The 27,176-nt window shown below is 39.9% G+C and overlaps 1 protein-coding gene across 2 annotated transcripts in view; it reads right to left on the reverse strand.

Moving 5' to 3' along the window:
- Nucleotides 1-5,226: 5,226 nt before the first annotated feature.
- HMG20A (high mobility group 20A) overlaps nt 5,227-27,176 on the reverse strand; it is a 65,304-nt gene continuing 43,354 nt past the window's right edge. For both annotated transcript variants that reach the window (XM_012651890.1, XM_012651891.1), the window contains 8 exons: nt 25,312-25,459; nt 21,829-22,041; nt 18,713-18,845; nt 17,241-17,272; nt 11,289-11,364; nt 10,362-10,577; nt 9,533-9,675; nt 5,227-6,349 (listed from right to left, as the gene is read on the reverse strand). In XM_012651890.1, coding sequence (XP_012507344.1) covers nt 9,539-9,675; nt 10,362-10,577; nt 11,289-11,364; nt 17,241-17,272; nt 18,713-18,845; nt 21,829-22,041; nt 25,312-25,459 — 955 coding nt within the window. In that variant the 3' untranslated portion in view covers nt 5,227-6,349; nt 9,533-9,538. The remainder of the gene's footprint in view (nt 6,350-9,532; nt 9,676-10,361; nt 10,578-11,288; nt 11,365-17,240; nt 17,273-18,712; nt 18,846-21,828; nt 22,042-25,311; nt 25,460-27,176) is intronic.

A 27,176-nucleotide genomic window follows, 5' to 3' on the forward strand; every position in this document is an offset into this window, starting at 1 on the left:
CCACTCTAGGCCAAGCCACTGTCACTTCTCACCTGGACTAACTAGTCTCTCTGCTTCTACTCTCGCCTCCCCACAATTCTCTACACAGCAGCCAGTGATCCTTTAAAAATATAAATCAGATCTTGGCACTCACGCAGAACTCTCTTCACGCTGCACTTACAGGAAGTGTAAACTCCACACCACAACTTGCAAGTAAGAGCCCCATGAGCTCGCTGCGCCTGCCTCCCCTCGTGCGAGCCGCCCTCCTCTCGCTCCTCTGCCCCAGCCTCACCCGCTTGCTCCTGCTCCTTGAAATTCCAGAGCTGTTCCTCCCTCAGGACTTTGGCCTTTCTGTTCCCTCAGGCTTTCGCAGGGCTGGCTCCTTTAATTCAATCTGGTCTTTCTTCAAAAGATACTTTTTCAGAAAGGCCTTTCTTCTATCCTATCTTCTTGTCTTGGCAACTAGCTGAGCTGTTTGTTAGGTTACTTGTTTATAGTCTCTTTCCCCCAGCAGGACGTAAGCTCTATGGGGACTGGGACCCAGAATAGCTCCTGACACAGGAAAGACACTCAACAAATACTGTTCAGTGAATAGGTTCAACTCCAGTTCTCAGACCCACCAGCCTATGTTGCTGCTTTGAACTCATGTCAGTCTCATTAGATATCTCTAAGACAGAATGGCTACAGTAGAATGTAGAGCCAGAACTATCTGGGTACAAAACCATTCCTAGTTGTATAACTGTGCAAGTTACTCCTCATCCCTGAGTCTTAATTTACTTACCTGTAAAATGGGTTTAGTAGTCCTACTCTGTAAAGCTGTGGTAGGAATTAAATGACATAATTTATATAAAAAGAACAGAGTGGTTGGCCTATTGTATGTGTCTAATTGTTATTTCTCTTTTTCGTTGAGAATTTTTCTCCATAAATTTTAAGTTTATATTTAGGTATCTTTTACTCTGTGACAGGCACTACTATAAGTGTTCTATAACTTGCCTAAGATCACACAAGTGGGAAGCAGCAGAGCCCAGACTTAAACCCAGTGGTTCCATTTGATTTCAGAGGTAGTGAAACAGTTATTGGCTGCCTTTATTGTGATTCCGTGGTAAGAAACGCATTTCACATTATAACCCGGCACATGTGTATGTATACATAGGAATGTAACTAAAGTATACATGAAAGGTTCACAAAATACCCTACTACATGCAGTGCATTCTGATAGCTTCTCTTCATTTTAATTTTTAAAAATGGTTTTGTATCAACAAATCGAAAGCACACTTTGAAAAACTTCTTGTCTAAATTACAAGTAATCCAATTGTTCTTACCTTCCAGTTACTTTAATTTCTACCAGAGAGACTATGATGGCTATCAATTAAGACTTTTATATTTAATTTACATTCCAGATAAAGTTCTAATTAGTTAAGATACTGATCCCCCAAGACTCAGATCTACTCCCCTTGCACTTATGGAAAAACCATCCTCTTGTCAGGTGAGATTCAAGTAATTCTTTCACTCTTCAAAAATTATTTATCACTATTGAAACTCGATACAAGCTGCCCTATGTTAGAACTATTTATGTACACGTCTGTCTTTCCCACTAGACTATCGGACACCATGGAGGGCAAAAACCATGTTTTATGAACACCTCTGTAGTCCCAAATGGTGAACTGAAGCGAAATGGAGAGGAGCTGGTTACAAAGAACTCCAGTTCTCAAGTGTTGGACGGGGAGTGTGAGCCTCAGACAAGAGAAGCCGCACACTCAGCCCTATGCATTCCCACATGAACATCCAAGGCACCTTCCCACTGATCCAGCGTTGCAGGTGGCTCATAAAAACCCTTCTGTCTGGAAAATCTGCACTGCTCTTGCCCTTAATTTCCCAATGCCATTCCTATCCCCTTGTGGCCCCTTCTCCTTTCTGCATTCCTCTAGGCTAAGACAATGCACATTTCTACCTCTGGCAAAAGTTTGTCCCTGTAGACACATATTCCCCTGAAAACTAAACTGAAATCATTTCTGGATGAGTGGAAGTACATTAACATTTTCACCTGATACGACTTTCAGTCCTGATCTCTGGGCTGGCATACCAGCTAGTGTTTATAGATATTATAAGGTATGTATCTGTATGTAGCCTATGTGTCAAGGGTAAACAAAACAAAGAAAAAGCCCCTGACTTAGAACTCTCAGTTGCAAGGCAGGAAATTCCTTCAGAGGGCAGGAAGTAGCTATGAGCTTGTCTGCCAGGCAATCTCCCCACCCCTAGGGGAAGATTATCCTGGTGTTGTTTTAATCCAGCAGATGCTGAGCACTTTGAGAAAGGGAACAAACAACTGGAGGAAGTATTACCACCTGTTTATGTTGACTTTTACCAAACAAGACTGGCCACCAGCTGTTGAAGGGTACAAGAGGAGCTAAGATGGGAACAGGAAATGCCAACTCAGACTGAAGCTAGTTTTTAGCTTTCTGGCTCTTTGGAAAAAAAGCGCCAAGGAAGTACATGGTCATTCTCAAATGGCCGAGAGGCAAAGGCAAGATAACGCACCCCATTCACTAATGGAGCAGGGCCGGGCTTGATGCATCCGCGGGGTCAAACATGTGAGTTATGACACCAACGCAAGGGGCCTCCCTACATTCATTTCCTCACTGAAAGCTGTATGTCACTGGGGGCAATGATGTCCACACAAGATGATGTTTCTCAGCCTCCCTCATAGTTGGCTATCGTCGCACGACTGAGCTGTGGCCAAACCAAGTGAGAAGTGTTGAGTATGATTTCCAGGAAGACTCTTTACAGGGTGCTGACTCAGCTAGCTTTGCCCACTTTTGCCCTTACCCTCTTTTCTTCATGCTGCCAGGAATTTAAAGGTGATGGCTGATGGTCCAGCAGCTATTCTGGACCATGAGGTGACCCTGAGAAGGGAACAATGCCGTGGTACAGACAGGAGCCTCCCTACCAGTCTTGGACGGCCTTTACTTTTCTATGAGAGAGACACACTTCTTACTTCAGCTGTTGCTGCTCTGGGTTTGTTATATGTAGTCAAATCCAACCTCAACTGAGATACCCTGATACTTTGGCAAGCATGTGACAGACACTTCCTATCCTCCTATCCTCCAGAGCGCAGTGGACTGTTACCTAATACTACCCTTCTAACAAAAGCACGGGAGAGCCGAGGCATGTATTATGTCAGAAGAGGAAAATGGAAGTGAAACAAAGCAAGACTTGCCCAGTGCCACACAACTGGCTACGTGGAGAGCAGTGGGATCTGGAAGCCAGATTACCTTACCCCTGAGATTTTAAAAGCATAGTGAAAATAGGTGACAGATTTCCTTAAAAAGATTTTGATTGGTTAAGTAATGGTTATTTTTAAAAAACAAGAATTTAAGTACAACTCATCCCTTCTGTCAAACGATTTCGTATCAAGGGGACTTCAGAGTCACTGACTCTGAAAAACCCTTCAAGTTGCTGCCACAGTATGACTGCTGCATTAAAATGAATTAGAACTCACTGTATTGTTACAACATACATTAAAAGAGCTGAATTCTCGAACAGGTGAAGATACATTTTGAAGAAGCAATTAGTAAAATGGATGTGTTACTGTTTTAAGAGCATAACAGACTTGATGATTAATGTAGAATTGACAGTCTTTAAGAGGTAGGACTTTTTTTTTCATTACAATGCACATAAAATTGAATCAGATGAATTCAACAGAAAAGTTTTAATGGGACAAATGTCAAGCAAGTGTATCAATTTCTTGAAAAACAAAGAAAATCTGAAAGTTTAATTACAGAAACACTTGTACAGAAAACTTGGCATTTCAACAGTTCCAAACACACGTACACGAGTTTTTTCTAAAATTTGTCAGAAAGAAAACACCTTGTCTCCCTTTCCTCAGCTGCCCCTTGTTTTAATAAAAAAGAAAGAAATCTGTAACACTGAATAGGCAACAGCTTATTTATTGAGAGAAACATAAGTGCAGCAACTTCTACAAATGTACTGGGAAATATGAACTAGGTACTGCGCTAGCCTGTACCTCATTTACCACCTCCTTGTCGAGCACAGAGGAGAGAGGAGGTGGCACAGACCTGCTCTACAGACCCTGACGGCCCTGTGGCAGCTGAATCCCAGCCACCAGAGTCGGGTGTAGCTGCTGGCAGAGCCAGCATTTCAAAAGCTAGCTGCTAGTCTGTGAAAATGATTTCGTATCGTAGGCTCTCTTGAGATCTTGTGCATTCCTGAATACGCAAATGTTTCAAGTCAGTGTCAGGTGTCCTACCTAGAGACAGGAGGATGATTACCTTGAACCAAGTTACAGCCTTTCCCAGTCACAAAAGCAGTGCTAACGAAGCTGCACAAAATTGAACACAAAGAAGAAACAGAGAGAAATACTAAGAGGAAGGACGAAAGGACAGGAAGCAACTGGCAGAAGGCAGACACGAACCTCCAGAGCTGGCTTTGGATGTCCCTCTACCATAGACAGTGAGTTCTAGCTAGGCCTTAGCAGGCAAGGGGTCTAAAAGAAATGGCAGAAACAGTAGATGAAAGCAGGAAAATGGGAAATACAGAAAAGGAGGAGAGTTGGGTAGGTAATGATGGGGCCTTATTCTAAAAAATTGCCAAATGGTTGTATATGGGCTTCGGTGCATGGAAATTTGATGTGTGCTCACATAAGACATTTAAAAAAAGATTTTTTCCTCTTTTTGGACTAATAAAGAACAGGTAAGGAGATACTGAGAAGACAGGATGGTGCAGCAACATGACAGGGAGTTTCTGCCTCACGCCGACTTTTGGGCATATTGTGAGAAGGGCCACACCTCTATCTACCTGCCTGCAGTGGCATGGTGCCTAGACAATGGGCTCAGCATCCTCTGCTTTGGTTCCAAAGATCTCAGGGGCAACCTTCGGCCTTGTGCTCTAGGGTATCAAAAAACCCCCAAAAAACCAAAACCAAAAAAAACCCCAAAACCAAAAAAAAACCCCAGAACAAAAATAACCCCACAACAACCCTGAGGTGAGAATCACAACCCACTTCCCTTTTGGTGTTAAAAGAACCAGAAACTGCTGGGTGTGGTGGTGGCACCTGTAGTCCCAGATACTCAAGAGGCTGAGGCAGGAGGATCCCTGGAGCCCAGTTCAAGGCTGTGGTGTGCTGTCACCGCGCCTGTGAATAGCCACTGCACTCCAGCCTGCGCAACACAGAGAGATCCCATCTCAAAACAAAACAAACAGAAAGAACCAGAAACCCCTCTTTGCTTTGCTGTTTAAAAAAATCGCTTACTAAGGAGAGAGAAGGAAGGGATACCTATCTTCTTCACATAGATTCAGGAGTTAATGGCTACAGAAGGAAGAAAAAAGATACCAGAATTCTTCTGTGCCCTTTCTGTGAGCTCAAGACACTATTCTGGGTGATGTTTCTACCTATCCATGAATCATTACACCTGAAGAAGACAGGAGTCCCTCAGTTTTCACCTACACTAAACTTCGGGCTTTTTAAAAATACCAAATGAGAAACTACTTTTCTCCTCTGTTTACTAGTGACCTTTTCCTCAGCAAAAATGCTCTGCAAGACAGTGCCAACAGACGGGAACAGAAGAGCCTTGCTGGGGCTGGGACTCGGTGTCTGTGCAGGAGCCCTGCTTAGGAAACAGCGGGCAGTACCAGGGAGGAAGGAAAGAGCATTCTCCTTCAGGGCAGCAATCACAAAGCCGCTCAGAGGGCTGGCACCCACTGAGCACCATGTGGGTAGGAAACACAGCCTTCCTCCACAGGGCACTGTCAACAAGAAGCTCCTTTCTTTGGAGTCACAGCAGGGCAACGATGGGAGAAGACTGGGCCTGTCCAATGAGAGAAACTCTCCTTCAGAACCCTGCTGAGCAACAAAGCCCAGAGGTCAGAAAATGGAGATGTATAACTTGGTGGGGGCTAGTGAGAAATAACCCCCAAAGGCATTTAAAAAAAAATGACAGCTAGGTAAGAAAACTGGAGCTCCACTGATAAAAGGGTCCGATCGAAACTGCAGCCATGAGAAGTCTTCCTTTTTGCAGTGGATGTCAGCCTCAGGGTCACCTAGTCGGCTGTTGTATGCAGATCCACTTTAAGAGCCGTGGAAATGACAGGAAACCGAAGACCCCAGGAGAGTGGCGGTACACTTTCAAAGCTTCACACACGGACATCCATAGGAAGTTCATATGCCATATACGTGTTACTTCTGCTGCTCCCTCATATGGCTTCCTGGGTGCAGGCATGTCACTCACTGATAATTCTCTCACAGGCAAAGGGATCTGTACTGTCTCTGCCCCAACTCAGTTCGAATTTCCATGGATGGCTTCTCATTCCTCACAAATAAAAACACTTACAGAACATCTTGGAACTCTAAGACCTGTAGAATTAGGGAGGAAAAAAAAAAAGATGACACCAAAAATGTAAGTAGTGATCAGAAGGGGTTAGGGCTATGGATTCGTGAAATGCTTCATTTTCCTAAGGGTTAAGGTGAGGAGCAGGGTGTATGTAAACTAAAGAGCTCATAAGCTGCAGACCGGCAACCTCATTGAGATGTTTCAGATAACATTTCAGTGAGAACATGGCCCTGCTCCAGTTCAGCAACAATGGGAGGCAGGAAAATCATCAGCTAAACACAGAAAAGCAACGGACCAGGGACAAATCTGATGAGGGAAAATTAGTACCCTATTTTAGTCCAAAGACTGTAGGTTAGTCAAAACCAATTTTCTTCAAGTATTAATCTAAGGATATGTGCATGTATAGGAATATATTATGTGCATATGATCAAGAAATTTTCTCATATTGATAAAAATGCAATCATATAAGAAAGATTTTTTTCAGTCCTCAAATAGTCAAATATTTATTATTGGTTCAACTGAAATCAGGCAACATATAGATTTTAATAGCGCATATAAAGTGGTCCCCTCTCAAAGTCACGGCTTCCTCCTAGCTCCACTTGTCTCTAGGTACTACTTAGCCACAAGAAAGGTGACAGCTGGAGTAACTCTTTCATTGTATATCTATAAAAATAATTTTTATTAGTTTTTTTTTCTTTGAGACAGGGTCTCGCTATATTTCCCAGGTTGGTCTTAAACTCCTGGGCTCAAATGATCCTTCTGCCTCAGCCTCCTGAGTATCTGGGACCATAAGCACGTACCACCATGCATGGGTACAAATAATTTTTAAATTTTGTAACTTTATAATTACTAGATTGTAATCTTTTTCTATTTACTTCCTATTCATCTTAATGCTCTATTCCAAGATTTTTTAGTGCCTTCTCCCTCCTCCAATCCCTCCCCCACCCTGCCTCACAGCAGTATTTTAGAAATTCCACTGAATGAGAGTTTAGATATCTGCATTCTAATCCTGTATTCTGTGCTCAGCTACTCAGGTATTTTTAGGCAAGATGGTTCACCTCCTTGGATTCAGCTTCTTCATATATAAAATTTTGGATTTCTAAAGTTCCCTGCCAGCTCTAATATATTCCTTTAGAACTTGTGAACCATTAGTTTCCCTTCACTCATTGGCTCCTGACAATGGACGAAACCTTTGCCAAACTCATGTCAGAGTAATCAATTGCACCACGAGTGCTGGGACTTCAGGCCTAGCTGTCTGTACATATCTGCATAATGAGGCCAAGCTAGTATTAATCATAGCCTTTGTAATTGTTTCATTTGACAGTTTTGGGGGGTATAGGGAACTAACTATCTATTCTTAGTTATGTTTGCATGGTAGATTGTAAGAATCTGTAGTAATATAGCAGTTCACATTTTCACAGGCAAAATATTTGTAGGTTAAAATCGAGAATAATGGTAATATTCTAGGTTTTCAAAGACACTTCAGAAAGCAGATACTACAGTTTATATCCTTGAGATGGATAAAGCTTTAAGAGAGTCTTACTGGTAAAATGCTCGAAATGGAAAACTACTCTTGGTTCAGTACTTGAATTAAGGGCCCTATAGGAGACACCGTGTTACCAATTACTGTTTTCTTTCACAATCATCCACACTGTTTTTGCCAGCTCCCTCTCTTTAAGCCTACAAGAATGCTAACTGAAAACAGAATGTGGAAATGAGAAGGGTGATGAGCTCCTGGAAATCCCAGGCCCAGATTCACAAGCTGTTCCCTTGGCGAAGTGATGCCACTTCCTTACTCTGCGGGGGCCCAGCCGTCTCTTAGCAGCGTAGTCCGTTCCATCCGGCTACTCGCTAGAAGGGCAGTGGTCCTCTCCCCAATGGAGCACGGCTGAGGCTAAAATATAATGAATTGCCTTGTACAGTTACCATCCAAGGGCATGACCAAGAAGGATGAAGACTTCTGCAGTTGTCTCTGCCAGCAGATGTTGCCTCATTAAAGAATCCTGGGTTTTATTTATCCTTATACATGTTGCTCAAAATCCAAACCAAGCTAGAATGTGAATTATGTATGTGAGTGTGTTCATGTACCTGTAGGACACATGAAGGTTCAAACCCATGACCAGCCATTTGAAGGAACATATCCTGCAGTTGACTCTTGTTTCAGTATGCTTACATGGCCACCTCATCGTACGGTCCAACCCTGAAATTTCCACACAGTTTGTATGTGTACAGTTATGAAATAATGTAATCGACGAAGAACTGCCAATTTTGTGGACAGCATACTAAAAGGGTGCCCTGTGTCTAGGAATTTGAGTGAACACATACCAATTCCATTTAAGAAATGATATCTGATAGTTGACCATTTGTACCAAAAAGTTTGCATGGGTAGATCCTTTCTGGAAATGTACTTTTTCCCAGCTAAAAGGATATAACACACACTACTACTCATTTGTTAAATATATTTTTAGAAAGCTTATTTTCTCTCTTCTTTCTCTTTTGCTTATTGAGAGTTTGTTTTTAATCTGTTAAAACCAGGGCATTAACTGTTTCACTGTTTGGTCAGTCCACATCAACATTTCATATACAAGTGGTGAATGAAAAAGCTTCCTACTTACATAGGCTCATGTATACACAATGCCTCACTGACTCCTTCTAAATTGTCGTTAGTATTTTCCAGGGAAAAGAAAGATTAACAATTAAGTCATATTTATTTTGTTCTGAGTACTGTTTTGGGGGGTGATTTTCTCTAAGTTTCCCACTCTTCAAAACCCTTTGGGAAACGAATGCCCAAGAATACAGTCTTAAATAAGTGACAAAGCTGGAACTGAGGTTTAACTGCAGAAATCATACTTTTTCCATTAAACCATTCTGAAACACGTATGAATGAGAAGAAACTGTCTTGATTGTGTTTTCTTTTCCTTCTTTCTTTTATTTTTAGAGACAGGGTCTCGTTACGTTGCCAGGCTGGACCGAACGCCTGGGCTCGAGCAATCCTGCTGCTTTAGTCTCCTGAGCAGCTGGGAACAACGGTTCTGGTTTCTAACATTATTTACTACATTTAGCAGCCATGCAACAGGAATCTTAATCAAGTCCCTAGTTCGTTCACTCAGTGTAATTCCAGGGCTTCAGTAGTATTGCTACAGATTGAAGACATCTTATTTTGAATGATGTACTGGCATGTAAGTATCTTACCAGTGAGCACTCACCATTCACTAACGATCAAGCCTGTTCACAACTTCACGAACTGTAGCTATGAAGTTTTCATTGTCTTGGGGATTAGCTAAAATAATACTGTGCAGTCTGTTCATATATGAGTCAATGGTGTCCACTGTTGGTGTCTCTCCACTTCCTGAAGGGAAATAATCAGAAAAAGACTAAGAAAATCCTCCCCATTCAGTTCAACCATAAGACAGTTAAGTGAATACCCAGCAAAAGAAATTGTGACTCTAATGTGGTCTCCTCCACAAATAAGATAGAGACACTTTTGGACCTCAAAGAAATGAAATTAGTACACATACTCTAAATGAACAGATGGGCTAAATACCTGCAGTACAGTATATATGAGTAGCTGCATATAACAGAGGGTTAGAGATTCTCCCAGCTTTCTGCTGTGACTATCCTCAAAATGACAGTGTGTGTAAGAAGTACTAGTGTTTGTTTTCTCTTCCTTCCCATTAAAACAAAAACAAAAACAAAGGAAGCAAACATACATAATAGAAAGTGCTCTCCTAAGGACTTATTACTCACTTTCCATTGTTCTGAAAATCGAATTAAGCTTAACAGAAAGGAAAATAGATTATATTAAAATATAAGTAGACAAAAATTTAAATGACCAGAGAGCTTGAAATTTTGGAGGATTTTAGCCAATATCGACATTCTATTATATGACTACAGAAAACCCTGAGGGGAAAAACTTACTTTATTAATTTTCCTCTGGGGGAGATTACCGCCTCCCCACACCAATACCAACATAAATATTACAGCCCTTTCCCCAAGACCCGCCCCCTGGAAAGTATTCAGACAGGATGACATTACCAGGCAAGGGCATGCTGGCAAAGCTGCTGGTCAACACCTGCCGTAGGGTCTCCAGGTGCTGCTGTAAGACCGTGTTGCGGCTCCGTTCCTGGATCACATCCACCTCCAGCTTCTCCACTGCTGTGCGCATGCTCTCCACATGCTTTTGCAGGGCTGCATTCCTCTCCTCAAACTCCATGTTGGATTTGCGAAGCTGGCGGAGCTCTGCCTCCCGAGCTGAGGACACACACCCCACAGAACACATGCAGCACCAGGAGTCTCTGAGGAATCCCAACGGCTCTCCTAGGGAAGTTCTGTTCAGCTGCCTGTAATTTAGCTACCCCACCTCATCTCCCTATTCTCATTATGGCATTGCACATAACAATCTCAGCAATGAAACGCCTGGCTCCCCAGAGCTGTTTTAATTCTTAAAGCTAGTCATATTCTATACATAAGATTGCCATGAGCCGTTGCAATTCCCAGTATTTTTGTTGCCATTGTTAGTTTTTGCTTTTTAAAATTGTGCAATGAGAAGCCTGAGGGGCTTCATAGGGGGATCCTGGGAGACTGGCCAAGCACAACTGTGGGTACCCATCTTTACTACAGTAGGATCGGCTTTGCTCTTATTTATTTTATTTGCACCCCCATGTAAGCTTTATTGGTACAAAAGGTTCCAGGCTACGAGTATGAAAGCAAATGAATTAGTGATTTACATTTATGTTCTTTGATTCAGAGATCAAAGCAGCTTTCACAACACTGGCTGAGCCTACTTCACTGGTCTCTAAGTAGGTACCTTTACCACAGAGGGAAACAGAAGCAGGTATTCTTCTTCTGGACCAGTCCTAAGGAGGAATATCAATATCTTTGCTTTTGAGCAATGAACTCCTCATGAGAACTAAATCCCCTGGCAAAAACCTGAGGAACACAAAAAGAAGCTTCAGTAATCACCTTTGCTGTGGTTCAGGAATTCCTCTGTAAATATAGGAATGTCAAAAACAGACCGTTCCTTTACCTCTGTTTCTTTCTGTGAATCAAGAGTAACAAAAGAGTTAATTCTTACACAGAAGCTAAATTAAATAACAGTGCCTGAAGGCACAATGATCATATCTTGCTTAAAGAAATAGTAGGGTGAGCAGGAAGCAGTCCAGGTGAGTCTGAGGGAAATGTATTCACCTTTTCATTGGAATCAAACTTTCACAGAGCTTAAGCAGGTTAAGTATTCAGTTCTCTCAAGTGTACAACTGCTGTGCAATGAGAAACCTTAAAACAAACCTAATGGAGAATCTGAAGCCATTTCTTAGCTTTGTGTTTTGAATAGTCACCAGTATACAGCTGTAAAAGTGATTGAGGTGAGAACTGAGAAAGAGTGTTTCTTCAGTCACTTCTGTTGGTTACACATGTAAAATGCTCTCTGAGATAGGATTATGCAATCTAAATTTGCAGAATAGACAATAAGAATTTTAAGCAGAGATTGCCAGCCATGAGCAAAAATTATAATATTCCATTGGTACTTTATTTATGAGAGGAAGACTATCTTTTGGGATCTTTTACTTTCTTCACACACAGGAAAAACAAACAAACAAACATATAAAACCAAGAAGTTAGAAATAACCAGGCTCTAAAAATGAGAAAGCTAAGGATTATGTGAGCTAGAAATAACAAAGCCTAAAATTAATTTATCAAATAAGCTATTAAATATTAAAGTCTAACAAAACCACTGCAAAATATATTCCACAATGATCCTTAAGTATAAAGTCAATAATTCAAAATGCTGTTGCTTTGACAATGAACTTCAAGTTGAAAGCATTATGAACATTAATTACAAGTGTCTTGGCATAGTGTGGAAAATCTCACATTACATAAGATGGTAAAGAGAATGTCAGGAAGTGAGAACTAAACAAATTGCTAGTGAAATCTGAAGATTCCAAAACCTTTATAACATGAATAGTAGTAAACAAAATACCTAGAAATCATTCCCATGAAAACATTTTTAAAGCTAGAGATGGAATGTATTTTTCCTACTTTTGTCACTGCTAGCTTTTTATCTTTGAACACAAAAATGATTTGGTGCCCAGTGGAAAAGCTAAGCAGTTAATAGCCTATAAGGAAATTCTGACAGCCAAGCTCCTGTTTTCACACTGGTTTCTGCCTCTAAGGGGCCTGGGCTGTGGGAACTGCCTGCCAATGGCAGTTCATCAAGAAGGACATTTACAATGGAAGTCTGGAAAACTATGTATTTATCTGAGGGAAATTTCAGAGTTTTTAATTTTTACCCTATCTTTTTCTTCAGAACAATTTAAAAATAAACAACAAAATTATCATTGAAAATTCCAACTTTCAACAGCAAAAGCTCTACCTCAAGCCAATTCCTTGTGGATTTCAATGAGAACTAACATATGGGCAAGAAAGGCTGCTTCCATAAGAGATCTTAGACACGTTTCTGCAGTGGCTTTCTCTCAAATCTGCTGACTTAACATAGCTTTAAGTCTGTTACTGGGTTGCTGAAGGAAAACAGAAAACTTAGGACACACAATCCCTATATATACAAGGCACAACAGATTCAAGCATAAGTCCACAAATGACTTAGGATAAAGTCTTATGACTTGATCACCCTATCTTGTTCAGTCTCCTGCTTCACTGCATAGTTACATGAGATCAGTTACCTAGCTATTCATCTCAGGAATGCCAGTTAGGTGGGTAAGTGGAGATGACTGGCTCCCATTACCATGGTACAAAGAACGCTCCACGAGGTCTTGACTCTCCTTAGACTGGTAAGTCTGTTCTCTTCTTTGCCAGAGTAGTCCAAACCAAGCTATTACGTAAGGGCAGAGGATAGCACCATGTAGGTGTATTAACACACTGCCCCTTGGTACAGATTCTTAGAGCACAAAATAAGAAACATTAGAGCAATTAAATGAAACTGTTCTCTGAAAGGCAGCCGAGAAATTCTACTTAACAGAAGAGTGGTAATAAAAACCATCAGCACTCTTCCATTACTAAGTATGTTACTCGGCATGGAGACGGTCCTCCTGGGGGCTCGGATGTACTTAAGCTGCTCCAGGCATCACTCGAGGGATTAAAATCATAAGGATTTGATTACCTCTTCATTGAAAGGGTCTAATTTGTTCAGGCTGAATGTCATTTTGTCATTTCTCATAAATTAAAGGAGAAACAGAATTATTGTTTTTCTCTTAGTTCTCACATGAGATGCAGATACTTCCTTCAGAGTGATACTATCGACTCCTGGGTCTAGGGGGCTGCCTTAGGATTTGAGTGGAGCAAGAATACTCTTCAGTGGGTTTTCCTTCTATATACTGAGTGGAGGTTAAGAGACCAAAGGCCTTTTTGAACTAAACCTATTTTACTGTTATCTAGGCTCTGGGCCAGAATTTCAGAGAGTGGATGTGCTTCTCTTAAGAGCCCTTTTCTTTGGGGAATGCTCTTAATATTGTGTACTAGGCTGAAGTGCCCCACTGCTATGCAGAATGGCTTTCAGGTCAGCATTTCTTTAGCTCTGATATGTACTCTCTAGTACTTGCCCTGGTAACAATGTCTTAGGGATCCACATTCCATTTAGGAGTATAACAGGTTTCTTTTCTATACACGAACCAAATAATTTCTGTCTTAACTGGCAACAAATTTTGCTGCCGTCTCAGGCAACCAGGCCCATTTTAACTTTCAGCACTGTTTAGTTTATTCTGTATAGCATGGCACTGTGCTGCCAAGAATGCTAGACTATGGTACAGAAGGACTGGGTTCTAATCACACTTTTGCCTCTAACTTAATTTAGTAAGTGATTTGCGGTAAGTTCTTTCATGTCTTAGGCAAGTCACTTTCTTTACTGGCCAACTGAGGTAGTCAGTTGAGAGGATCTCTGAGGTTTTAGTATTCTAAAATGAGCTCGAAGACTATTCTATCAATTTCTCATTTCACCCCTCATAGGATAAGTAAAGGGAAATAATTATGTATTTAGGATCCATGATGTTTAAACACTTTGCAAGATACTTGCTCTTTCATTAACTCACTCATACCTCTGCTCAAGCCATTTTACCTACCCCGAGGTGTCCCTCCAAAACCTGGCTCATCTTTGAGGCCTGATTCTGTTCCTCCTTTCCATGGGCTCCTTCCGTACTGCTTTTCACCTTAGTGCTTTCCATTTTTCTGAACTCTTACTATAATGAGTAACAGTTTAAAAACAGTTCTAAAACTTCAAACCAGTTCTTTTATACTGCAATTGTTCTGAAATTATCTAGTTTAGGAAATATATTATTCAATGAAAAATAAACACTGTTAAAGTAAAGGACATTGGGTCCCTTATGAGAGCTTTATCCTGATGTGTGCGTAATGACAGATAGATTTACAAAACTTACATGTTTGAGAAACTAACTGCTGGCTTTCCACCTATCCACTTGTTTGGTTTAATGGGTCTAAATCTTTTTTTTTTTTTTTTTTTGAGACAAGAGTCTTATTTTCTCACTCAGGCTAGAGTGCAGTGGCATCATGTCAGCTCACTGCAACCTCAAACTCCCGGGCTCAAGTGATCCTCCTGCCTCAGCCTCCCTAGTAGCTGGGACTACAGACATGCACCAACACGCCTGGCTAATTTTTCTATTTTTTGTAGAGACGGGGTCTCTATCTTGCTCAGGCTGGTCTCAAACTCCCGGCCTCAAGAAATCCTCCCTTCTCAGCCTCCCAAAGTGCTAGGATTATAGGCATGAGCCGCCACACCTGGCCATGTGTCTAAATCTTGAAACAGGAAAATCACACAGAGACTCATTCCTTTTCATAAATCATAGAAGTTACAGAAATTCCTATCACACCAATGTATTTTAATAAAAAGTTTCATTTCTTAAAGCAGCAGTAACTTCTATGACTATATCTACTACATCTTTTCTGACTGCAACTATCAACTTAACTGAAGACAAAAATACCACATATAGTTTGGCCAGCAAAATCCACAGTGATGAAATGAGTCAGTGACTAACTTTACAAAATGTGAGATCTAATGTTTCCAATTACTGTCCAAATTCTCTTTAGTAACCATTCAGGATAGAGAAGCTATAAAGTAGGGAAGAAAAGAAGTACAGAAATTTCATGATATTGGTGGGTGGGCACACAGATAAAGGAAGAGAGAAATAAGTAATTACGTAAGTATCTGGTAATATGGAAAGCTTGCAACATTATTCAGTTATGATTTAAAATACAAAGTATATATATTAAGTTTCTCAAGCAAAAAGTATTTATAACATTTCATCCTAATTAGAACACAGAGATGTCATATATAACTACATTTATATAGGATTAATCTAATGAATAAAATGCTAATATTTTCTATGCCTCTCACTTCACAATTCATAGATGGCAATACACCTATTTAACCTGTGAATTTGAATCTTTTCTCTACGTTTCGAAAGTCACCAATATCAAATTAGGTATAACTATGACCTCAAGATAAATAAGTTAATTATTTTGAAGAAATGATTTCCTTGATTTAGTAAAAAACCAAATACATGACACCACTGCACCCTACCTGGGGCGACAGAGTAAGACTCTGTCTCAAAAACAAAAGCAATAAAACCCCCAAATACATGTAAAAGAGTAACTCAGAAAATTCTTTTTGTTCAAATTCCCACTGTTATTTCAAGTCAACTTTGAATGGATTCTTGTATAAAATAATTATACCATGCTGGGTGGTATGGGGTTGGATACAAACACAGAAACTAGATTGTGCATGCCTTCAAAGAGATGACAGCCAAAGAGGGTGAATAACAGAAGTACTTGAGTGACCTCGACTTCAGCCCAGCTCGGCTAAGTGCCTAAGACAAGTATAGAGGGCCATGAGGGTTAAAGGAAGTTGGAGGAACCAAGAAAAGTTTAAAGGAGGAAACAGAACTTGAAAGAGTCATTTGATAACCAGAATTTTGAGAGGCAGAAATAGGAGGATGGGGAAAGTGAAAAAAAAAGTATGAGGAGAAAAAGTATTCTTATAAAAGGAATAATATGAGCACAGGCACGAAGCAGAGAAGGGGGCGCCTGGAAGACAGCGAGCAGTAAAGGTTTTAAGCATATAAGATATATGGGGGGAAATGGGAGTTAAGGTATTTGGAAAGAGAAGTTGGGATTTCATTATAGAAGAACCTGACTGCTGAGTCTGAATATGATGTGGTAAGGAATGAGGAGTCACTGAGTGTTTTAAAGCATGAAATTACCACAGGTTTTATTTCTTTACATCCATATATTTAACCACAGGCTACATATATTTAAGGCTGTCTATGCAACACAGCCGGCACACACAGGCCTAAATCCTATATACATACAGAGACACAAAACCAAATGGGAGGAAAGAGGCCAGCACACAAGCATGTGTCAGTGCCATGAGGGAACAGGAGAGGAGGTCCAGGAACTGAGACACTGTCACTTGTGCTCGATTGACACTGAGCTATTGAACAGTTGATTTTAACCAAATGCTGGATTCTTTAAATAACAACTTTTTAATAGTCAGACTAAGGTATGTGGTGATGATAAACTATGGTCAAGTTACAGCTTTCAGCTGGCCCTCATTTCTATACTTCATTCGGAATTCCAGCCATCTTTGGCATTTAAAGCCAATTAAATTCTTAGACCACAGGAAAGGATTGGGGTTAGGGGCTGCAGTTCAAGGACAGACACACAATGTAAGTGTTTGCCATATGCTAAGAAGCCCTGATCTAAAGTAATTCACTCAATCTGAATTACGGGGTAGGAAATATTCTGCCATTCATAAAAAAAAAATCTAATAGCCCTTCAAGCAGCATTATTATAAATATGTATATTTTATATATATATATGTGTATGTGTGTATATATATATATATATATATATATATATATATACATGAAATGTAGACAGATGGGTAATTACCTCGTGATCGTGAGTGGCCTGTCGGGCTGCATCTAAAAATATGAAAGAATAAGAGAACATTAAAGTGAAAAACAAAACAACAACAAAACCCAAGTATGTGACCATGCCAAACTATAAAACCTGCTGGTATATGTAGACTCTCACAACATATGACATTTTTCCTTAAGCCTTTATTAATCAGTCAGTCAACAAAAGTTAAAGGGAACCCCATACCTACAGAGTATATAATTAGGCACAAGAGAAAAAGCAGACACAGTTCTTATCTTTTTTTATTTCTTGAAATTTTTATTTGCGTGATAGACAGGGTTTCATTCTGCCACCCTGGCTAGAATGGAGTGGCGTCATCATAGCTCACTGCAACCTCAAACTCCTGGGCTCAAGCAATCCTCCTGCCTCAGCCTCCTGAGTAGCTGGGACTACAGGCATGCACCACCACGCCCAGCTAATTTTTTCTATTTTTTGCTGGAGATGGGGTCTCGCTCTTGCTCAGGCTGGTCTTGAACTCCTAACCTCAAGCAATCTTCCCACCTTGGCTTCCCAGAGTGCTAGGATTACAGGTGTGAGCCACCACGCCCAGCCTCATTTTTAAAAATTTTTTACAGAGACAGGGTCTTACTATGTTGCCTAGGCTGGCCTTGAACTCCTGGACACAAGCGATCATCCTGTTCCAGCCTCCCAAAGTGCTAGGATTACAGGTGTGAGCCACTGCACCCAGCCATACAGTTTTTACCTTTGAGGAGATTGAGGTGGGAGGGTGGACAGGAAACATATACCAAAGACCATTTGCACAACATTATTGTTTTAGCAGGCAAGATGCCCAAATGTGGAGAAGAAGCAATAGCTAAGGAACAAAGATGAGTCGTGGGTGGTGCTTCTTTGGCAGTGTTTCCTGAAGGGGAGCTTGAAGCAATACTTTTGATAATGTAATGAACAATTTTAACAGAAAACAAAAGATCATAAAGACAAGAGATACTACTTATCTTGTTCACTGTTGCATTCTTGATGCCTAGAAGAGAGGCTGGTATCTAATATAAGTTGCTCAATAAATATATTTTGAATGCATGCATATGTGAATGAATGAATGAAAAGAAGGATCACTGGGGGCTGAAGAAATAGTAGGGAAAGGCTTCGAAGTGTTAAAGGCAAGTCAGTTATGTAGTTTAGTGGACAGATATTCTTATAGGCAGAGAAATACCTAAACTGGGAATTAGGAAAAGAAGGGGAGGCAACTAAATAATAGGGGCCTTGGAGCACAAGCCAAATTGTTGATAATGAATATGGAAACCCAACTGAAATTTCTAAAGGATGTTATTTTAATAAAATTTCAACATGATGCTTGCAAGTGAATATTGGGTAGAAGAGAGATGACAGAAACACATCTTTTATAGTTATCACTCTAACAGTTGGCTTTAGGACATTCCATCATGCACGACCAACTTTAATACAAATACATTTGGTTCTGATTCTGATACCTTGCCTATGAGATTTGCCTTTCTGGCGGTCCTGGGTTTTCCTACTGAAGACCTTATAGGCCTCAGTTTTCTGATACTGCTCCAGTTCCTTCATGTAACGCTCCTTATCTCTGTCTGCTTCATCAAGATAGCGCTAGGAAAGAAATACAGAATTATTTCAAGAAACCAAGATCTTATTTAGGTAAAATATCAATTACCTCTTTGAGGAAAACAGAGGACAATTAGAATACGGAAAAAAAGAACACAGGGAATACGCTTTAAGGGAGACTCAGAAAAATAAGAGTTGTATAAATAGAACAAAATATAATCTCTCAATTATAAAGGAAATAAGTGATTCTGACTTTTTAGACTACTTATTGCCTTTTCTAACTTAATGAAGACAAGTTCTATTGAGATTATTCTTATAAAAAATTCATGAAGATGATTATAGTTATTCCTCTAACCCTACAGATAGATCTCCACGTGGCCACTAGAGTCCTCATGACGTCTGCACACCACACAGGCACACTTAGTCTTCCCAGGGGAAGAAATAGAATATTACTTTGTTTCTCTATTCCCAGCCCATTTCGAAGGAATGATCTCACACATCAATTGGCCCTTTAAGAAAGAATGGAGCACTAAAGCTGGGAGACACAAAGAACATAAAAAGAATGACCTCATCCTATGGACCTAAAAATGGACTACTTTTGAGAGAGCCTGTATCTATCTACATGCTTTGATTGCTTTGTGCTATTAATTATTGAAACAAAGTTCACTGATCTACCAGGATTATTTTAATGCTTTGCCCTTTTCATTCATCAAATTATGTATAAGAAACTATACAAATACTACTTCTAAATGAACAGAAACCAGAGTTAGAAATTATGTTAAAAACCTTGTCCCACATAAGAGCCAGACGTAGGGGACACTCGGCTGGCCAAATCTGTGACAATTTAAGCACCAAAATAATTTAGTGATAAACTATAAACCATTGGAAAAAAAGGAAATTTATACCAATAATAACAGATATATCACCAATTATTTATCATACCAATAATAAATAGGTAACAAACAAATACATAAATTAGGGGAGGAGGAGGGCTCTTGCTTAGATTAGAATCCTGAGGGCTAAATGTGGAAGGGCTGCCTGAGCTGGAAACACCACCTTGCATCCATAATGACACAGATTAGATCAGGCAAAAATCATCAATGAATGCTAAATCTAGGGAAAAATTCTGATGTGGAACAGGCTGTTTCATAAATTATCTCCCCAAAGGCTGCTTATTCATGATAAAAGAGAATAAAAAAAATTTCCCAGGTGAGCAAAATCAACATCACTAATGAAGAACAAAAGGGCACTGTGTCTGCACGTGGTACAGCGCCACCTGTGCGGCACTCTGACCAAGAACGCACGACCTCAATCTAATCATAAGGAGACGTCACAGACAAACATGCAATGAGGAACACTCTGTTAAAAGTAAAAAAAGGGGGTAAAAGAGAGAGGCTGTATTCTTAAAAAAAAGTGATGTTATAAAAGACAAAGAAAGGCTATGGAGATATGCCAGCTTAACGGAAACTAAAGAGATTTGACTACTAAACACAAAACCTGACCCGAGACTGGAATCTGTACCAGAGGGGAAAAATGTTACAAAGGAACAATGTTAGGCTTCAACTAATCACTTGATCATTTCTATTATCATATAAATATGATTGATGTACTTTCAATAAAAATAAAAATGTCAAGCAAGCAAACAAAAGGAACGATGTTAGCTCAACATATGGATGGCAGACTAAATAAAAGCACTGTATTAATATACAATTATGAAGTTGATATCTGTACTACGGTTATATAAAAGAATATCTCTATTCTTAGAAAATACATATGTGCAGAAGAACGAGTACACATGCAAACAAAGAAATGGGATAAAATGTGTTAACAATAGGCGAATCTGGGTAAACGGTGCTTGGATGTTATTTGTATTATTTTTATGTATGTAACTTTTTGTACATTTGAGATGATTTTCAAATAAAAAGTTAAAAAGAACAGGAACAAATACAAAACCCTTGTCTTACATAATCAACAGTGGTTATCCCCAAAGATAATTACTGTTACTTTTGCTTTTTTTGGTAATATGCTTCCGTATTTTCTGAAAAAAATCTGAACAATGAGTATGTATTAAATTTAAAGAAAAATAAAGAAGAAAAGAGTAACCTAGTAGGTACAGTTCACTATCCCTTTACACAGGAGAGCCAAAACAATGAACGATATACACTGCTTTCAACTAGCTTCAAGTTGCAACTTAATCTGATCTCTTTGAAAATTTTTGAATTCAATTAATTCCCAAGAGAGTATTTTTCAATTTGTTTTTAGTCTGTCTGGAATCCTTTTTAAAGAGTGTAAGTCATAAAAGAGTTTAAAACATAAAAGAAATATAGGTATCTTTCAGATGCTGGGAATGCTGGGAACTTCTAACCCGAAGCAACTCCCACAATCATTACCATCACTCTGCTCTAGTGGCATTGCAACCGGCTCGTGGCTATCTTGTCCTTAATTCCCCTCAAATCTGTCTAACAAATGGATTCATTTCAGTTTGGCAACAAGGTTAATTTATGTCTTAGAAGAGAAAGAATTCAAGTACTTCTTGCTTTATTTCCCATAGTAGGTTAATTTGCCAAAGCTCTAGTTAAAAAAATTTATTAAAGCAGTAAAATCTCTTTCTTAAAAATCTTATGTGAACTGCAGAATTTTATCAAATGACTTTTTCTCATTTAATTCATGACTTTTAACTCTGTGGAATAAATTATGCTAATAGATTTCTTCATTTCTTAATATTGAACCACTTAAAAAAATCTTACATGAACTCTTGGTATATATATATATTAATAAAATAAAAGCGGAGCTGCTTTGGTTGAGGGGAGTCCTAGACTCCCTCCTGCTCATACTCCTGCAGCACAGCCTGAAACAGTTTTAAAATCACTGGGCTAGAGAAAAGAGTTATGAAGGTCAGGGCTATTCTGGTGTCCCAGGCACTGTGACAAAATTGAAGAATCAACTGTTCATCCTCTGCTTTTCTTGCAGAAGTTATTGTTGAGATATAATCAAAACCAAACACAAGATTAGGAATAAGAATAATTACTTGTTTTTCCTCAGGAGGCAGTTTACTCCATTCATTGCCTAACATCCTTGTGATTTCTGGAAATGGGACTTCTGGTCTCTTTGCACGAAGCTGTTCACGACGCTCATTCATGAACCGAACATATCCTGTGAGGGGGGATTTGGGTGCATTGCTGTCTCGAAGAGGTTTCTTCCTCTTTCTTCCTTTGGACCAACCTCCTCGTTTACTTCTTTGCTATAAAACAAAACAAAATAAAAAACCAAAAACCAAACAATAACAATTCTTCCAAATAACCCAACAACAACAGTAAATACCAACAAACAAAACAGAATAACAGTAGCATTTTCCTATGAACAAGGCCCTGGATATTCAAAAGCTTTCTAAATGTGTCACAGGTACAAATAACTGCAATGCAGTTTTCAAGAAGGGACTCCAGATGGTTTATTTGCAGACCCTTTTGTGTACCATACTACAAACTGTTGCAGTAAAGGGCTACTTTTGTGCTAATCTTAACATATAAGAATAAGGGATACCATTATCGCTCAAACTTTGACCTTCATATGCACTTAGTAGGTCCTGATTCCTGACAGAGCAATATCCTAAATGAGAAATTCAGTATTACACACAGCACTGTGCCAGGGGCACTGTCACAGAAGATCAGAGTAAGATGTTGCTACGTGCACTGGGCAAAAGAAGGGACAAGTTGTAGAACAGGGATTAAAAATAATTCATGAAGGGTATTTCTCATTAATAACAGTCAAAGGCCTGTTTATTTCCCATAACAGATAGCATATAGATTTTAAGTTTGTTTATTTATTGTTTGAGACAAGGTTTTGCTCTGTTTCCTGGGCTAGAGTGTATTGGTGCCATTATATCTCACAGCAACCTCAAATTCGTGGGTACAAAATATCCTCCTGCCTCAGCCTCCTCAGTAGCTAGGACTATAGGCGCGTGCCACCACACCTGGCTAATTTTTAAATATTTTGTAGAGACAGGGTCTCGTTATGTTGCTCAGGCTAGTCCCAAACACCTGGCCTCAAGCAACCCTCCTCCCTTGGACTCCCAAAGTGCTAGGATTACAGGTGTGAACCACCATGTCCCGCCAAGATTTTTCTTTATTTTTGAGACAGGGTCTCGTTCTATTGCCCAGGCTGGAGTACAATGGTGAGATCACAGCTCACTGCAACCTCCAGCTCCTAGGCTGAAGCGATCCTCCAGCCTCAGCCTCCTGTGTAGCAGGGACTACAGGTGTGTGTCACCATGTCTGGCTAATTTTTTTATTTTTTGTAGAGATGGGGTCTCACTATGTTGCCCAGGGTGGTCTTGAACTCCTGGGCTCAAGTGATCTTCCCGCCTTAGCCTCCCAAAGTTCTGAGATTATAGGCATAAGCCACTATGCCCAGCCTGAGATTTTTAAATTAGTATCTAAATCTCAGAAAAATTTCAGTAAATGTAATATAACCAAAATGAAGACTAGTTCTTTGGCCTGATAATCTGTTCCTTAAGATGTATATTTTATGGTCAAAGGTCTTTATATGTTGAGTTATTAGTTAAATGAGAAGATTAAATCACCTCTTAAAAAAACAGAAAGGACTGAGGTACCACTGATATTTTATGACAGCCTTTTTTCTTGGCCCTTTCCATGAGATATAAAATACACCGTATTTTTGCTTCATACTTTTACAAATACACACAGCCTATCAGTTAATGTTTCATGGATATAATAATTTTTATTTCAGATAAGAGAAAGATAAATAAAAAGGGACAGAAACATCTAATACTATTAGCAGTACTCCACTCCTCCAAATATGTATATTATGGTGCAATGAATCACTATTGGGCAAATGGTGTATTTGGTATTAGTTGGGTTTTTTTTAAGCCTATTAACATCAAAGCTACTATGGAATTTAAGATGTTTAAGAAGCTTTAAGCAGTCATTATAATCTTTAAAAATGCCAGCAAGATAGATGAAAAAATTACCTTTTTTAACATAAGAAAAAACCCAAAAACCAATGGGAGATATCTTTTCTGGCTTAAAAAAAAAAAGAGTACCTTAAAACATAGATAATGTATCAGTTATCTGTAAGAAACACTGAAAGTCCAACAAGGGCATGACTGCCCAGGTCCATATGGAACCTTTGTGTGAGTTTGTAGCAGTCCCCAACCTTTTTGGGACCAGGGACCAGTTTCATGGAAGACAATTTTTCTATGGACCGGGAATGGGGCAGGGATGGTGAGTGATGGGGAGCGGCTGTAAATACAGATGAAGCTTCCCTTGTTCACTGGCTGCTCACCTCCTGCGGTACGGCCGGTTCCTAACAGGCCACAGACCTATACTGGTCAGTGGCCCTGGGGTTAGGGACTGCAGAGTTAAAGAAAGATGTTCCCTATGGGAGGGTGAAGGACTTGGTAAATGGTGTGAATTCTCTGGGCACATATGGCTCCATGGTACAGGGCTGGGTGAACAGAGTGTGGCCCTAACAAGGGCATATACACCTTTCATCACTTACTTATTAATGATTAAATCATTCACTCATTCAACAATCATTTGTTGAGCTGAGCATCTAATATGAGGCAGGTATATTTCTTAGGCGGAGGGAAAAAGAGTCTACCTGTTTCTATGTTATTAAAAGCATTAATATGGCCGGGCGCAGTGGCTCACGCCTGTAATCTTAGCACTCTGGGAGGCCGAGGCAGGTGGATCATTTGAGCTCAGGAGTTTGAGAACAGCCTGAGCAAGAGTGAGACCCCGTCTCTACCAAAAACAGAAAGAAATTAATTGGACAGCTAAAAATATATCGAAAAAATTAGCCAGGTATGGTGGCACGTGCCTGTAGTCCCAGCTACCCAGGAGGCTGAGGCAGGAGGATCCCTTGGGCCCAGGAGTCTGAGGTTGCTATGAGCTAGGATGACGCCACGGCACTCTAGCCCGGGCAACAGAGTGAGACTCTGTCTCAAAAAATAAATAAATAAATAAAAGCATTAATATGATTCTATATAAAACAAGAAATATGAAACAGAAAATTATACAGGTTTTCAGCCCAAGAATGTGAGAAGGCCAGATAATGAACACTTCTTTTGTTTTGTTTTGTTTTGTTTTGAGACAGACTCTTGCTCTGTTGCCTGGGCTAGAGTGCCATGGCGTCAGGCTAGCTTACTGCAACCTCAAACTCCTGGGCTCAAGGGATCCTTCTGCCTCAGCCTCCCGAGTAGCTGGGGCTACAGGCACGTGCCACCATGCCCGGCTAATTTTTTCTACATAATTTTAGTTGTCCAGCTAATTTCTTTCTATTTTTAGTAGAGACAGGGTCTCAATCCTGCTCAGGCTGGTCTTGAACTCCTGACCTTGAGTGATCCTCCCGCCTTGGCCTCCCAGAATGCTAGTATTACAGGCATGAACCACCACGCCCGGCCGATAATGAACACTTTAATCAATACCTCCCTTGCCAAATGCTTTTTCAGAAGCTTCAGAGGACGCTAACAGGAGGAGATACTTCAGCTTACCTCATCTTCATGCCTCTGTTCATTGCCTTCTGCTGTATTTGAAGACTCATTCTGAAGCAACTGACCTTGGGAGAGATCCTCCACAAATTCCGGATTGTTGGTGGACGATGCAGTGCCACTACTGTATGGAACCTCTGGGTGGGTTAACCTGAATAACAGGCAGAAATGCAAAAGTTCAGTATTGACAGCATCAAAAACTCCTCCTATTTACCAAGGTTCAAGACAAATTTCCCTGTCAGCAAGAGCCCATGCCATTCCTTGAATTAATTTCCTAACAACAGTCTGTGAAAATGTAAACAATGTCTCCATAGAAGTGACAGAGTGTTTCCAAAAATGGTTTCAGTGCTTGCTTGAACCAGGTCAGTTCCATGAAGAAGTCTACTGAAAACAACCATAATCTTTTCCCAAAAAAAAGACCTCTCCCCTCAACATAGCCTTCATATTTTAGCTCTGAGCATTCAGAGACTGACTTTTATATCCTACCTTTCTATTATCTCCAATGTAAAGGGAAAACACTATTAATGGAGAAGGTGAATAGAAATGAGAGTTGCACAGGCCATTTGCCATGTATCACAAAAGAGAGAGTTCTTAAAGACCCTAAGAAATATCTCTTATGGTACAGACCCTAAGAAATATCTCTTATGGTACATTCCATAGGCTATTTCTTCTTGGATTATAGTGTTTCTTGACAATCAGATCATTTCAGAACAGTATTATCAAGTTCAGTAAGTTTAGGTATAAATGTTAATAAGTCGGACAGACTTCTTTCCTGATCCCACTGTTCTGTTCCAGATGACTTAGCAAATCAGATCTCATCCTTCTGAAAAATGAACACAAGTAGGTACAGATGATGGTAGGATCTTAGATTGACTTACCCTATCACATGTGGATATGAGAATGGAAGAAAAGGCAACATCATGTGCTTGGAAGTTTGTTTTGTTTTGTTTTTGTGTATGTGTGGGGGAGGAGTTGGGAAGGTAAGGTGGCAGAAGATGGATAATAGAGTAATATTCGGTCACTATTCTGAAAGAACGTGCATACTCCACAGGGTCATGGGCAATAATTACAATGTAATGTAAGTACTAAAACAGAGGTTTGTAAAAAGTGCCACAGAGGCATGGTAGAGGGGATAATGAATTTTATATGTACGGAGAGGATGTAAAGAAAGATTTTAGGTCTGTCCTTAGCACACTCCACCTCCATACCCAGTCTAAAAAAAAAAAAAGATTTTACAGAGGTCTTAAAAGACAAATATGTATTCATCGGGGGAAAAACCATCATTCCAGGCAGAATGAACTGGGTATAACAGGGAAAAGGGAGACCTATCATGAGGCTACAGCAAAAGACCAAGTGAGAGACAAGGGCAGGCAGGATTGAGACTAGGGGAGGGAAAGCTAAGAGATACTTAAGGGGTAGAATGGAGAGAACTTAATGACTGATGGAATATAAATAGTGGAGGAAAAAGAAGAGTCATGGGGTAAGTCTAAAGCTTCCAAATTGGTGATTACATACTTAATATTAACCAAGGTAAGAACTGTGTGCAAGTGTGTGTGTGTGTGTGTGTGTGTGTGAGACATGACAGATGAGAAAATGGCAAGTTTGAAATGCCTGTAACATAATTAAGTGGAAATGTCCCAAAGACAACTGGAAGCGTGTCCTGAGAGAACACAGGTGAAGACAAGGCATGAGATAGATTTGAGAGCCACGAGCCCATGAAAATAATGGGCATTGCTAGATATTTTCCAGAAAACAGATGCAGAGTGTCCTGGGAATTAAAGAGATCACACTTATTTGACCCATTCTAGGAAACAAAACAGAAGATTTTAAGCAGGAAGTTCCTACATTATTGAGGTCTTTTAAAAAAG

The sequence above is a fragment of the Propithecus coquereli genome, unplaced genomic scaffold, assembly GCF_000956105.1.
Source record: "Propithecus coquereli isolate 6110/MARCELLA unplaced genomic scaffold, Pcoq_1.0 Scaffold372, whole genome shotgun sequence".
Classification (NCBI taxonomy): Eukaryota; Metazoa; Chordata; class Mammalia; order Primates; family Indriidae; genus Propithecus; species Propithecus coquereli.